Source organism: Polistes dominula, unplaced genomic scaffold (assembly GCF_049000335.1).
Source record: "Polistes dominula isolate Pdom_NZ unplaced genomic scaffold, Pdom_raw_medaka scaffold_35, whole genome shotgun sequence".
NCBI lineage: Eukaryota > Metazoa > Arthropoda > Insecta > Hymenoptera > Vespidae > Polistes > Polistes dominula.
In genome coordinates, this window is record NW_028300968.1 from 12,929 (window position 1) to 27,392 (window position 14,464).

The 14,464-nt window shown below is 38.6% G+C and overlaps 2 protein-coding genes and 1 long non-coding RNA gene across 8 annotated transcripts; 2 read left to right on the forward strand and 1 right to left on the reverse strand.

Annotated features, from left to right (window-relative positions):
• Nucleotides 1-2: 2 nt before the first annotated feature.
• On the forward strand, nucleotides 3-2,318 carry LOC149032330 (uncharacterized). Its single transcript, XR_016176752.1, has 2 exons — nucleotides 3-51; nucleotides 1,005-2,318. It is a non-coding gene; the product is annotated as an uncharacterized LOC149032330 (long non-coding RNA).
• On the reverse strand, nucleotides 1,940-5,917 carry LOC107072428 (uncharacterized). The gene is given in 3 exon segments (XM_015332355.2): nucleotides 1,940-5,343; nucleotides 5,345-5,497; nucleotides 5,791-5,917. Coding segments are annotated over 3 exon segments (726 nt in total). The 5' UTR covers nucleotides 5,815-5,917; the 3' UTR covers nucleotides 1,940-4,794.
• On the forward strand, nucleotides 5,899-12,561 carry LOC107072427 (uncharacterized). 6 transcript variants are annotated; one of them, XM_089173189.1, is made up of 4 exons: nucleotides 5,899-6,018; nucleotides 6,228-6,364; nucleotides 8,718-8,779; nucleotides 11,553-12,561. In XM_089173189.1, the coding sequence occupies exons 2-4, from the start codon at nucleotides 6,352-6,354 to the stop codon at nucleotides 12,363-12,365; spliced, it is 888 nt and encodes a 295-aa protein (XP_089029315.1). In that variant the 5' UTR covers nucleotides 5,899-6,018; nucleotides 6,228-6,351; the 3' UTR covers nucleotides 12,366-12,561. The 6 variants fall into 6 exon arrangements, with proteins under 6 accessions (XP_089029315.1, XP_089029314.1, XP_089029313.1 ...); XM_089173188.1 differs by lacking the exon at nucleotides 6,228-6,364 and adding an exon at nucleotides 9,693-9,838 and having other exon boundaries at nucleotides 6,000-6,018; XM_089173187.1 differs by lacking the exon at nucleotides 5,899-6,018 and adding an exon at nucleotides 9,693-9,838 and having other exon boundaries at nucleotides 6,093-6,364; nucleotides 6,479-8,779.
• Nucleotides 12,562-14,464: the final 1,903 nt, after the last annotated feature.

The following is a 14,464-nucleotide window of genomic DNA, read 5'->3' on the forward strand; positions in this document are numbered from 1 at the left end:
ATATATATATATATATATATATATATTAATTAAAAACCATCACAGAACCAGGTACAATGCACACTGTTTAATCACTAACCTTATGATAGGTATTAAAGAAAAACTTAATAATTAAAAGCATAATATAACTATTAATCCATACTGATATTAGACTTTTCATCCTCCAATGATTGCACACTAGAGGAACTTGTTATTTGACTTACCACTTTGTAACTGTTATTACGTACAACATGACATTTTAAAATTTAAATGGCGTATATTAATTAGCATATATATTAAATCACATCGTTATTGCATTAATGGGAAATTGAATATGCTCGGTCATATAATTGAAAGTAGTTACGTACATTTTTTGTGTTATAATATTACAGTTAAAAAAGGATTAAAGGGACATTTTTGTTATAATATTACGATCAAAGAATAGGTGAAATGATTTGCTTTTAAATTAGAGCGAAGTCAATAATTGTTTCCGGATCGGATTTGTTTTATTTTTTAAATAAAAAATTTAATTTTGTATTTGCAAGTTTCCCATGATTTTAATTGTGAACTATATTTGTTAACCAGAACGCGTCGTTTGAGTTATAATTTTCGCATATTTTGCAACATTTTAAAAATCCTTTGTGAAATAGTTTTGTTGTCTGTATACAATTTCTTTTAAATAACTGTTTTCTCTTTTATAAACGATCATTGATAAAAAGAAAGAGGAAGAAGAAAAAGTAAATAGAAAATACGAAATAAAACGTGTTTCACTTTTCTTTTTCTTATTCAATTAGAAATATCTTTCGACTATGTATATTAATAATCGTACACACATATTCCTTTCGTTCCTCCTATCTATAACTTTCCATTCTTGGCAAAAAGCCGTGTGTATGGACGTATATAGTCGTATACGAAGGAAAGTTATAGGCTTCATACGAGTTTATTTATTTATTCGATTGACTTTAATTCCAGTGAATTCAGTGCTCTTTGGAAATAGAATCACTACGTCTGATGTTTTCTTTTAGGAAGGAAGAAGGAAGGATGGAAAGATTGAAGATTACACTAATTAAGCCACTTTACAAGTATTAACTGACAAAGTAAGCTCTTGGAGTTTATAATACGTAAGAAATTTAAAGTGTATTATTTAAAACGTACAATAGTAAGAGGTAATACTACTTAAGTAATTAAATAAACCATAAGAAAATATAAAATCATTTGAAGACTATTAGAGAATTCGAGAAAGTTATAGTAAATATGTATACATAAATAATTGTGTATCGTACCGTTGCTATTTCTTACTCATGAATCTCATTAACAATAAGTTAGGATATTCGAGGAAGTATATAGAATGTATATGTACCTATGCGTAATCATATAGTTACTGTTCCGTAAGGCCTACGGATTAGAACGTATACCGTTCAGTTATTACGACACTGTCTGCAAAAGTTTTTCAATTCCACTATGGTATTAGCATGAGAACTTTCGATTGCGTTCGGTCCTTCCCGTTGCCTTTAGAAAGAGGCAATTGATAAATTAGACGAGAAAGTTAACAAGAACTGAATAGACGAAATATTTGATTTATGTATGCATCTGTTTAACATTGACACTTTCCAATATCCTACTCATTTTAAACGATTCACGACGTCATATATATATGTGGGTGTTGTGTAAAAGAAAGAGATAAGGAATGGTTGCTTTGTCAGGATGCGTGCGTCTAGCGTGAGGATGACGGAACGAGAGGCGACCGTTCGTTGTTGTTGTGTCGTCGAGCTACTGTTGTGTTTGTAATGTGTATGCGTGTGTGGCAATGAACAAGCATAAGCTTGTTGTATGACGTCATGATGGCCGAGGGTGGGAGTAGAAGCATTCGGTGTGTGTTGTGTGATGCGTGGTAGCGAAGAACAAGCGCAAGCTTGTTGTATGACGTCATGATGGCCGAGGTTAGGAGTAGAAGCATCTGGTGTGTGTGTGTTTTTGTATGCGTAGTGTGGGAAAAGAAGAAAGAGATAAGAAGATATGGAAAGTATCGGATGTATGCTTGAAAGAAAGAAAAGCGTGTAAGGTTCTTGATTAGGTGAGTTGTGTGTGAGTTACGTGTGTGAGACTGATGAGCAACGGAAGGAAGGAAAGAACATTTGAGAAAAGGCATTTTGGAAAATTCTTTACTATAGAAGGAGATAGTAAGAATAAAGAGTGATAGTGTGAACGAATTTTTAAGTAGCGAATCTTTGTGAGAACATTGTGAGAGTATTTGTGAGAACATTGTGAGAAAGTGAGTAAGAGAGTTCTGTTAAGTGTAACGTTATTGTAATAAGTTGAAAATATATTGGTTAACTCTAGCAGCGGCGGCAACACGTGGGATTTACTATTCCTAACAGAATAAAACATAATCCAAATCCCATATATATATATATACACGATGCTTGATAGGAAATTCTGTGATTTTAACTGAATTTTTTTGTGCGTTTACGTATATCTATAAATATAGAGTAATTTGCTAGATATCATTAACCGTTTCCCCTTTCGAATTTCCTTTTAATCGTACCACGTGGAGTTTGATACCAATCGTGATTTCAGCACATATGATTCTTTTACATAGTGAAAAATACAAAAAAATAAATAAGCGATGTATGTTGTATAACGGAACTCGTTCTTCTGTCGAAGCAAATTGCTTTCTGAAAGCTACTACCTTGATTTTATGATTTCGTTCCGCGTCTCTGGCATAATTTCTCACGCGTAAACAAGCAATGATCGACTTTAGGGAAGTTTCTGATTTGAAAATAAGTTTAATTTAATTTATAAGCAATATTGTGCGGTCAGTCAACGTGCTCTTTTCGAATGAGAATGTTCCTCGTAAGTAATTACGTTTTACGCGTCCGATTATTCTTTCCCGCGATCTTTATTTTATGCTTTCTTAGATTATATGCGATATACACAGGTATAATATTATATAATAATATGCAAAGCGTTTTGGTTCGCTAATGAGGCATTCATTAAATCCAGCTGAAAGTGAAACGGTGTCGTTTCTCTTACACCCGACAATTTATTACTGCGTTCTAAGTTTTACAAAGTTACTCGGAAAATCGCCTCGACACTCTTCCAATCAAAATTTATTTATTTAGAAAACATGCACTCGCCGAGTGTACGAATACGAGTGAAGTTCTAATTAATGAGTAGAGTTTAAACTCCTTGAAATCTCTTTCGACTCTTCCACAGTTCATACTGTTATTAATATAGAAACGAAGTTCTTGTTCCTATTTTCTCTAGGTTCTCGGATTCGACTTTAACTTATATATGCATTACTTATTCGTTTAGGAAGGATACACTTCTGCTAAAGTATAGTGCCGTGCGCATCTAACGTATTTACGTAAGCGCGCTGTACTTTCGACGTCCTACATCCCCGGAACCTACTTTCCTAGATTTTAAGATCGCTTGCACACGCCGAGTTCACTTTCAATTTCTACTATGTATGCAGCAGCTTCTCGTTTCGTTGCAAATAACGCATCTCATTGTTAGCAGAGGGAAAAGACTTTTGAGTGCGGCAAGTTTTAGGATGGAATTTTTTTCCTCGTTTATACGCGTGAACGTTGTTACCGGAAGAACCATAAGCAGAACAAACTAACAATGTAACCAATCCACGTCATACGGATTCACAAGACTCCCTTCTAAACGTTCGCTTTGTATGCATTTTATGCATTGTTCTACTCCAAGTTACCGATAACAAATAGACTATTGTTTAACTTCTGATTCCCTTTGTTTCGTTATTTTTCTTTATATTCTCTACTTATTTCTCCTTTTAACGTACTAGTATTTTCATATGCATTTTAATCTTGATCTTTTTCGTTGGTCGTATCTTTAGTGTATCTTTGAAAAACTAAAGGAGCTCGTATTACCGAATGATCTCGACAGCGCGATAAGCATCTCGGTTACAAAGTACACAGTACATGTAATGCGATGGCGTATGTGTGAGATGTTAAGAACCTCGATAGAAAGTAAGAAAGAGGGGGGAGAGAGAGAGAGAGAGAGAGAGAGAGAGAGAGAGAGAGAGAGAAAGAAAGAAAGAAAGAAAGAAAGAAAGAAGTCTTGCTCAATGGATACGATTAACGTGCTTTTTTCCCACTTTGACATTTACTAGAAAGGTTTTTATGGCATCTCGTCTTAAAGGTAAATGACTATAAGCTCGTAAGTGGTTGTTTTGCTACTGGCACACTTAGAGAATTATATGTCGATGTAGCGCAATGTTCTATAACAGGTGAAAGTCCTCTTACAACTCTTCATAATCGCACGGTCAGAGGCAAGCTAATGCAATGCTTTTCCCTCTGTCATAAATTGCTCATTAAATGGAAGTAGATGTTGAGTAGAAGGAGAGAGTAGTAGGAAGGCTTTCGTAACGATAGTAAACTTGATACAAAAAAATATCATTTTATTCATTTACAAAAAAAAGAAGATATAATACAGGTCGTTCGGGAAAAATCTCAGCGCAGCAAATACAATATCTCGTTCCCGGCGGCACTCTCATTTATTTTCGTTCTTTCTATCGAGCGAAATTTTTCTCTACAGTTTAACGTACCTACGAGTGCCATTCCATCTTCCTCGTGGGGGATGTATCCAATGGTTTTCTCTCTCTCTCTCTCTCTCTCTCTCTCTGTCTCTCTTTCTCTCTCTCTCTCTCTCCGACGATGGTGCGCGGTTTTCATCGAAAGTAGAAAGAAGAAGAGAGTTTGCGGTGAAGGAGGGATAGGACAAGAAGAAGGAAAAACACGGAGAGTAGTGAGGTCCCTGTTGGTCGTCGTAGTGTTATATCACAGCTCGATCTCAGTGATGACCGAAGCCACCGAGTTCGAGCTCGTGTCCACCACCGTAACCACCGTCGCCAAATCCACCGCCAAAACCACCACCTCCATGATGATCCTCGAGTAACACGGGATAAGGTTCTTTCACGACTACTGGAACTTTAACTGGATAAGGTACGGGTTTTGACACAGTGTAGGGAACCTTGACTGGCACCTTGACTGGATACGGCACTTTGATGGGAACCTTGACTGGTACCTTGACGGGATAAGGTACTGGTTTATCCACTGGATAGGGTACATGCTTCTCGACGGTTACCGGGTAAGGTGCTGGCACGTGGACAGGAACCGGTCGATCTATGGGTACCTTAACTGGTACTTTTACCGGATAAGGTACATGTTTTTCAACCTCGACTGGATACGGTGCCGGGACATGTACTTGTTTCGTTATCGTCACCGCCGGAATATGTTCGGTCGAGATATGTTCGCCGCCTCCAAAGCTGCCACCACCACCACCACCACCACTGCCTCCGCCAAAGCCGCCTCCTCCGAAACCATGACCTCCGCCGAAACCATGACCTCCTCCAAAACCTCCCCCCGAAACTGTGACTTCCCAGGCTTAGTTCTAGGCCACGCTTCGTTTTCTCATCCTTTTTTTCAACGTTAGTTTCACTTTTCTTCGTCTCCTCGGCCACGGCCATCAAAGCCAGGCTGCACAAGAGTAGCACCTGCAAAATATCAATATTCGTTTCACATTAATTTTCTATTTTCGTTTTCTTTTGCTTGTTAACGCGATGGAATTTCCGATTAAAAGGAAAGAGAGAAAGAAATGGAGATGTGAGGGAAAAATTTTTAGAGATCCTTTAATCATTATTATCATTCGTTAACATAATAAAAATAAAAAAAGAAATAGAAAAGAGGCCCGTTTATCTTTCTCCCGAGTTTGAAATAAACTCCTTAACTGAGAGCGGAAGGCTCTCCTACGAATGGTGCGATTCGAGAGGCGGCAGTCGCTACTCACTTTCAGCTTCTCGGTGCTGTACATGTTGGTTGTCAGTGAGCACACTGGCTCCTCTATGGGCTACTCTGGCTTTTATAGGGGGACGCAACTAGTAACGGCCCGTCCGTACGGGCAACTCGAGCGTGCCGATGAAATTATTGCCGAGTAGGAAGTTAATGGAAGGAAAGAAGGAACAACGACTTGCCGGATAACGATTTTCTCCAAACTTCTTCATCTTATCTTCTTTTGGTATTTTATATTCTTGTTCTCCTTTTCGCTTTATTTTTCTTCTCTTATCTGTTTATCCGAATTTCAAGATATTTCAGTTTCGAGTTTCAAGTTTTGTTGTTGTTGTTGTATGACGAATCTCACGATTTTAAGTTTTTTTTTTTAAACTTTTACTTTTTAAATTGTTAATTGTTTCTATGTAAAAATTACATTTGAAAAAATGAAACCAGCATATCCGAGAGAAGAAGAAGCTTATTGCGCATAACGTCCAACTTGTAAAGAAAGGAAGGGGGGTGGAGGGACTCTTGTCGATTCTGTCGAATAGAGAACATAGAAAACCTTTCTACAGATGTGATGTGCATTTTTGGTAAGTTCCTGACGTACGAATATTGTCGATAAAAGTGCTATTTATTATTAATCGCAATACTAAAACGTTGGATATAATTGTTAAATTTCTATTTCCATTTTTCTCTCGTTTTAGTTGAAGGAGCTTTTGACTATAGTCTTAATAATGGAGCAACGGGGACAGTAACTAATTATGGCTATAATCAGATATCATTTTTAATCCGATTACGTTTAACAAAAGGATGCTCTGTTTCTTGGTAGCACCACGGGGAACTTGATTAATATTACTAGCTCTTATAAGCTGCAAAAGACGCTATTTATCTATATATATATTTATATACATAGTTTTCCCTTCGTAATGTTTTAATCACATTGCTTACGAACTAATTCGATTTTATTCTGATTTTGATTTTTATTTGAAGGAAAAAACAAAGATGGGTAATTTAATTGTCTTCAGCTTTAGGAATTCGAATAGTCCTTTTAATCATTGTTGCGATCTGCCAATTACGTTGCACGCTTTTTCGGTCATTTGATAATCGTTATTGCATAAATCCTCGAGGTTCTCTCTCTCATCGCTTTTTATGGCGCTTTAACGCGCTTATGCAGAGTCATTATATTTTTATCGGCTTAGTAAAATCGTACTTTATCTTTAATCTCACGCGCACGTTACTTTTTGCGTAATACAATTTGAGACAAGTGTGGCGAAAGGAGGTAACTACGAGGACGCGAGTTTTCGTCGAAAGCTTTTTAACCAAAGCTAACGAAAAGAAATAAACAATACTACACAGGATGTCCTTGTTTAATCTTTTTTTCTACGGTTAATCTCGGTATGGTTTCCTACTTCCTATTTCGATTGTTCGAAGGTACCCTGGAATATCTCGCATATCCGTGCTTTATCAAGCTTATCGTGAGAATAAATTTCCATATATCTGAATTGGAATTTGAAAATATATTGATTGGAGAGTCGGTGTGCTGCGCCGTTTCAGTCACGTACCGCTTTCCGATAGTGAAAACGTAGAGAGAGAGAGAGAGAGAGAGAGAGAGAGAGAGAGAAGGAGAGAAGGATTCTTGGATTTCCGATAGTGTTTCTGTTCGGCTTATGGAAGGAGAACGTTAAATCGTTTTCAACGAATTTACGATGAAGCCCGGAATAAGGGAGAGAGGCTCGTGCCTCGTTCCTTAGGCAAAACGCGTTTGTAGCCCGCGTACTTTCTATGTCTCTTAATTCGAAAAGGTGTTCTAGGTGCTTTGTGTCACATCAATGACGATTGTATACGATTGTATATGGAATTAAATAAGACCAATTGTTTCTTTGTTATTTTTTTAATTTTTTTTTTCCTAGAGTGCATTTGTCGAATTCATATCTAATAGCAGGACACGATTACGATGATCAATACGCTTGCGTGTAAGTATAGTTACCGTAGTGCAACATCGTGGTTTCTAGCGAGAAATTGGCTAGGAACGGGTTTTCAAGCGGGAAAATACAGGGAGATACATGGATTCGATGCCGATTAATCATCGATTATTTTACCTAACGCAAGGTATTAACTCATTGCTTAAGGTAACTATTGAAAAACTATCTGTTAGTTTTTATGGCGTACTTTTCCTACGGTCCTCTTCGGTATCGTTTATATTTCCGATTACGCCTGAGACATTAGACAGATTTTAATCACCTAGCTATTGATTCGAAAGTCTTCCTGCATTAAGGAACAGTATCAGGAAGCGGTCGCGGTCATTCTCTTTGGAATTCCAAGTCGAGCAAACGCATACACACATAAAGGAGAAACTGCTATTTTACTTTGCTTTAGTGTCGGGGGGCGATTATTTGTCGAGATAACGCGACTTCGTAATATTACGTATACGGAACTTCATAGATGAGAAGTTGGGAATCGGCTTTTACATACCCCTCCTATATCGGTCGCTGTAATGTAATCCTATTATGTTTAACGATCGATCGTGTACTTCCTAATAACCTAGCGATATTTACAAAATTGTCGTGGCCAAGTTTAGGCGTGGCTTTTGTAAAAAAAAACTCTATAAGCTATAATATTATCGATTTCTTCCGGATGTGTCTTTATGTCAGGTGAAAACTAATATTCAGCTTCGATAGGTAAAGCGAATGCGACGAGTGTGATCCAAGAAATCGGCCCACAAAATTACCGAGGTTTTTCGCCGAAAGTCTGAATTTCTACTTCAGCGACCACAAACGTAACCTTATGCAATAATGGGAAAGGCTTTGGATCCATCCAGGCCACGATTCTCATGAATATATGGATGGATGGATGGATGGATGGATGGATGGGTGGATGGATGGATGGATGTTTTCGCTTAAGGTGTTTATCAAGCCGTTTTCTAGTTTCGCCCTTTTCCTTTAGGATACCCTAAGCCAGCCGTTCACCCTTCTCTATCAACACTTCTCCGTCGTGACAGTGCAAATGTAAGTTGTGCCTTAAAGTATCTATCCCTAGGTCTTAGATTTTTTTCCTTGTGCCCTTCATCCTCGACTTTTCCTTATCGAACGAAAGAAACGATTCGAATCGATCGATAAACGACAGTGCCAACAAAGAGTGTAGTCATGATTTTTCACGTAGCCTGTATTTCGTTACCTTCGGCAATCATTCCTAGTTAATAATCGATAAAGAAATATAGCGATATTTGATTAACGATTTTAGCGCTTAACGAATAATACCGTTTTTTTTGTTTTTTTTTTTCAATGTTTCTCATTTGTTGAGAATTTTACGACTGCTATCGATCTATCGGAGTTATGAAAAAGTTTCGCCAGTTTAATTAGACAGAAAGGTAAATCCTATCGATTGCGTACTCAATACTTTTTTTTCCGCAGATTAAATAAATGTGTTATTTGCGGCTAAATGAAAAATAATTTTTTAATTGCCCGTGACTAAAGCCACACATCGAAATCAATGCCGACGTGTTTCAACGACGTTCCGATTCGACCCACAAATTAGTTATCGGCTACAAAAATAATATAGCCAATAAAATTGAATCACATTTAATATTTAATCTTTTTTTCTACTTTATCTGCTATTATTATTGCGAAACTGGATCTGGCAATAGAGAAGAAAAAATTAAAAATTAAAAAAAATGTAAATAAATAAAAAAGGTAACTTGTTCGGTAAACTTGGGTAAACACGTGCTAAGCCTGGTTTTGACGTTATCGCCGTGAATTATAGCAGAATTTTATAAAAGGTTCGAGTAAAAAGAACATGCTTCCTTTCGTGATGACAAACCATTTTACATAGTGTCGATAAATTTTCGTTCGTGAAAGTATCGAATAATATAATTGGCAAGCAGCGTATTACGCCATTAAATCGATCATTTTATGTTTTTAGTCTGGATTAGAATGCATGGGAGAGAGATAAAAAAGAAGAAAAAGAAAGATGACAACTCCACGAGTAGTTTGCAACGCAATCACGACGCAATATCGACGCTTGTCGGATTAACGCGCAACGACGACTTCCCTTGGTGCATCTATCTGGTAATTAACCGAGCCCCGAGCATGATGCCGGGAATCTCTCAATTACCTAGCACGCGTTCGTGTCCACTAAGCGAGGAAGACGAAGAGAGAAAGCTGCGTGCGTACGTTGGTTGGTTCGTTGGTTGGTTCGTTCGTTCGTTCGTTCGTTCGTTCTAGCGACAGCCCCACTACCATTATTATCATCCGTTCTCACACTAACATCGACATCAAAATTCGCCTCGTTTAATTGTATTTACGATCGTAATCATCGAAAGGTGTCGTGTCATAAATAAGCGAATTAATTAGCGAAAGAGGATATTTGAAATCTACAAGAGTAGAAAAAGAAAAATAACGAGAAACGTAACACAATTTCCGTTTCTCTTACTCGAGTACTCTTCCACCTAGTTACTCTTCCTTTCTACCGAGAACGATACGAACGATGTTGAATTCTTTATAACGAGCTGACAATTTTCTCTAAAATTATGCGTTACCAAAAACTTTCTTTGCCGGTTTGAAATGAACGGGGATTACGTAACGGAGCTGGTCGAAAGCATCGATCGCCAAGAGTTACGTCCGGTTAATTTTACGAGGCGCGAGTAAACGTTGAAATCGTGATCACGAGTGTAACGTTGTACGATCGGCGAAAGAACGAAAGGAAGGTTCACGCACTAGTTGTCTATTCCATCTATCTTTCTCTTTCTCTCTATTTTTCTCTAAGTGCGTACACGCTATCATTCGTTGAAGCAGCCTGTGAAATTGTAACTTTACACGGAAGCGCGTCACAGGTTAGCGCGTTTAATTGATTTACATAGACGACATGACAGCTTGCATTTTCCAATCCTTCCTGAACTATTCGTATCTCTTCAATATTATGCCCTAGAACGTATACGCGTGCATGTAATAAGGAGAAGAAAGGCGCGGCTACGGGATCTAGCGCCCGCGAATACAGAAACGTTCACCGTTTCAGTGCCCGGAAACTTTCTTCCGATCGAGAACGATGATTATGCAAGCGGTCGATCACTTGGATCAGAATTATGTCCGGTATCGTTTACGAGTGTCGAGTGAGCGGCGAAATTGCGATCGTGAGGAATTGCTTTCTTTATCTTGGTGACAGACAGAAAGGGAGAGAACAAGTGTTCGCGAAACAAACAAAAAAAAACGAAAGAAAGATATAAATTATATTAGCGAAAAAAAAAAACAACAATATTTTGAATCGATTTACGCGATTCGTTGGCTTGTGGGAAAAGGTAGTCGAGAAGGCCGGACCACTTTGCGATGATTAGTCCACGTGCGTCACGAAGCGTAGCATTCTATGGTCCACCTTTAAGACGTTCCGGGCCCGACTTGTATATTTTTCCGGGGAGTGGGTTCGCGTTAGCTACGGCGAAAGTGCTGCCGGTATATATGCCGCTGATTGAGACGATGTAACTTCAGTGTGCACTACCGAAGTCTACCATGAGCACTCCACAGGTGAGCTCGCTTTCAAGCTAAAGAATCTTCTTAGCGTTTCAGGATCTCTTTTATAATAAAATTTAATGTTTATTTGTCATTATCTGCAAATAATAATCATTACGTTTTTCAATTTGTATCGATTTCGTCGTTCGTTTGATTTTTCTTTTCAAATTATTCCTAACGATATAAAAAATATTCTTAACGAATAGAAATTATATTATATTTGAAAAGGGATAAATATCAATGAGGTGTTAGAGATAAGATGAGAACGGTTTGTCAACAGGCACTCGTGCTCCTCGTCCTCGTGGCCACGGCGACGTTGGCTTCCGAGACGAAGAAGGAGGCGAAGAAGGAGGCCACCGATAGCAAGGACGCGAAAAGCAAAAGAGGATTGGAATTGAGTTTGGGTCATGGCTTTGGCGATTTTGGCGGACACGAAGGATTTGGCGGCGGATTGGGAGGAGGATACGGAGGAGGATATGGAGGAGGATACGGAGGAGGATACGGAGGAGGATACGGAGGAGGATTTGGCGGTGGTGGCGGCGGTGGCGGTGGCGGTGGATTGGGAGGTGGCGACGGGGGACGTATCAGTTCGATAACAATCCACAGGGAGGTTCAAGTCCCAGTACCAGCACCATATCCGGTCGAGAAGAATATACCGGTTCCAGTGGCTGTGCCAGTGAAGGTCCCGGTCGATCGTCCTTACCCTGTGCACGTACCTAAGCCTTACCCAGTGCCCGTAGAAAAGCACATTCCGGTCCCGGTCGAGAAACCGGTACCAGTACCATACAAGGTTCCCGTAAAAGTGCCGTACAAGGTACCATACCCGGTCAGCGTACCTGTAAAGGTACCTTACCCTGTACATAAGGAGGTACCTTACCCAGTTAAGGTTCCCGTCGTCGTCAAAGAATCTTATCCAGTATATGTCCATGGAGGAGGTGACGGTGGTGGCTATGGCGGCGGCTACGGAGGCGGCTACGGAGGCGGCTACGGCGGCGGCTACGGCGGCGGTCATGGCTACGGAGGTGGTTACGGAGGTGGTGGCTACGGAGGTCACGGCTTGGAGATTTCCGATTTTGGTGGATTGCATCATTGACGATTATGCGAATCTCGACCATAACTGTCGAGACCAGACTTCAACGATTATTATCATCTTGTATATAATTCTAGTTTTTCTTTCTTCTCCCCATTTTCTTTTACATACCAACAGATGCGTTGTTTCTCTCCCTCTCACTTTATTTTTTATACGCGAAAGATTTTAGATTAATTGCGAAATAAAGTAAATTATTTTATATAGGTGTTTTGTTGTGTGTGTTGCAATTTCGGAATGTCGAGCTCCTCTAATCGACAAATGCTCCTTTGTGAAACAAAGCCCTTCTTTTGCATTTCTCTCCTTTCCTATTGGCTATATTCACTGTAAACGGTATCTATCGTCTTGGATAAGAAAAGGGTCGGAATCTGCTTCCCATTCCGTGATAAACTAGTAGGGCTTTCGTGCTCGCGGTAGCAGCTTTTGTCTGTGACGCATCGTTCGCTTAATTACCGAGTACCGCCCCCAGAACTTATCACCACGACTGTAGTTGAGAATATTGGGGATGCACGGTATAAGATTAAGTTCTCGTTATATCCGCACAATGCAGCTACTCTCGTCGTCGTCGTCGTCGTCGTCGTCGTCGTTGTCGTTGTCGTCGTCGTCGTCTCGTTGATCTTTTTACACGAGATGCAATAATAAGATGTAGGAAAATTCCTCTTAATTATTTTACTTCTTGCTATGTAATAATGATCGTGATTAACAACGTTCAAGCAGCCATGATATCAGAAACTTTGGCATATCCTCTAAATAGTTTGGAAATTTTGGCCCAAACTAATTTCATTCGTTATTAATGTTAGAAAGTATATATGAACGTGTATTATTAAACAGCTTTCGTCATATTTAATGTTGTAATTCTATGTTGCAATTTATCGTAACTGCCATCACAAAACAAAAAAGACTGTAAGAAAGACCACAAGAAGCATCGATTTATTATTATTTGTATTTTCACGGTAAACACGTGTGGCTCATTATGTACGTCACGGTGAAATCACATCGAACATTGAATCGTCCTAGGTGAAACTTGAGAAAGAAAGCGAAAGCTATCTTGAAGCTTGAAGCGAGCTAATAAATCGCTTTATCACGCTGAAGGAATATTCATTAAAGGAATTATATTCGATCAGAAGTTATCCAACTTTGGTAATTTCCTGTGAAACATAGACGACGAAGGTAGGAAAGAAATGATTGAAATTGGTGAACCTTTCAAGAGTCCTAACTGATGGGAGCTTGAATAACGTTTATCTTGCCGTGCAACGCATTTATATATAATATAATATACCTATGTATATAAAAATGAAGTACAAAGATAAAAAGAATACTCGAAGGTTCGTAAGCTTGAAAAACAAGGGTAGAACGCAAGCGCTGTGTTGGGCGTCGTAATGTCTCGTCAATGGTGGAATGGCATCGTCGTCGCCACGTACGTCCGGTTTTTTGAATGATACACTTTAACGTATGTTTCTCAAACCACGCACTTTTCTATAGCGACAATATCGTCGAGGATTTAATTGTTAATTGGATTTAGATTTTATCTCGCTTGGTTTGCAGAACAAAGTAATTTGCATTTTTAACGGTTCACTGAAGACAATTATTATTATTTGTTTTTTCCATATAGGAAAATTCAAGGGAAATTGCTTGCTTAATTATAAATGTTAGTATTGCTACGAGCAAGTTTGGTGTAAAGATACAAAAGATAAATAAAATTAAATTATTTTTCTTTAAATTTACATGATAGATGCGTGTTCGATCAGTGAATTTAGAATATGATCGCAAGTTAAGTGTACTTCCGTAGTTTAATGTAATATTCCTCTTCCGTAATATTAATTATTTGTTAGATAATCATAGCGAATTGTATTTCCTAGCAGTCTGATTTTAAAGTACCATTTAGCTTGCTGAATCATGGCTGAAATTCCATATTCGTTCCGTGTAGGAAAAGCCGTATGCTCTCATGCAAGTCATATAATTGCTTTCATCTTATAGCTCATTCGTCGACTCGGGCTTCTGTAGGCGAGAATTTGCATTCGCTTCTCGACTTTCGCAATACAATGTTTCATATACCTATACGAAGATGCAATCTGACTCGAATGCACGAAGCACAAGGATGAAGG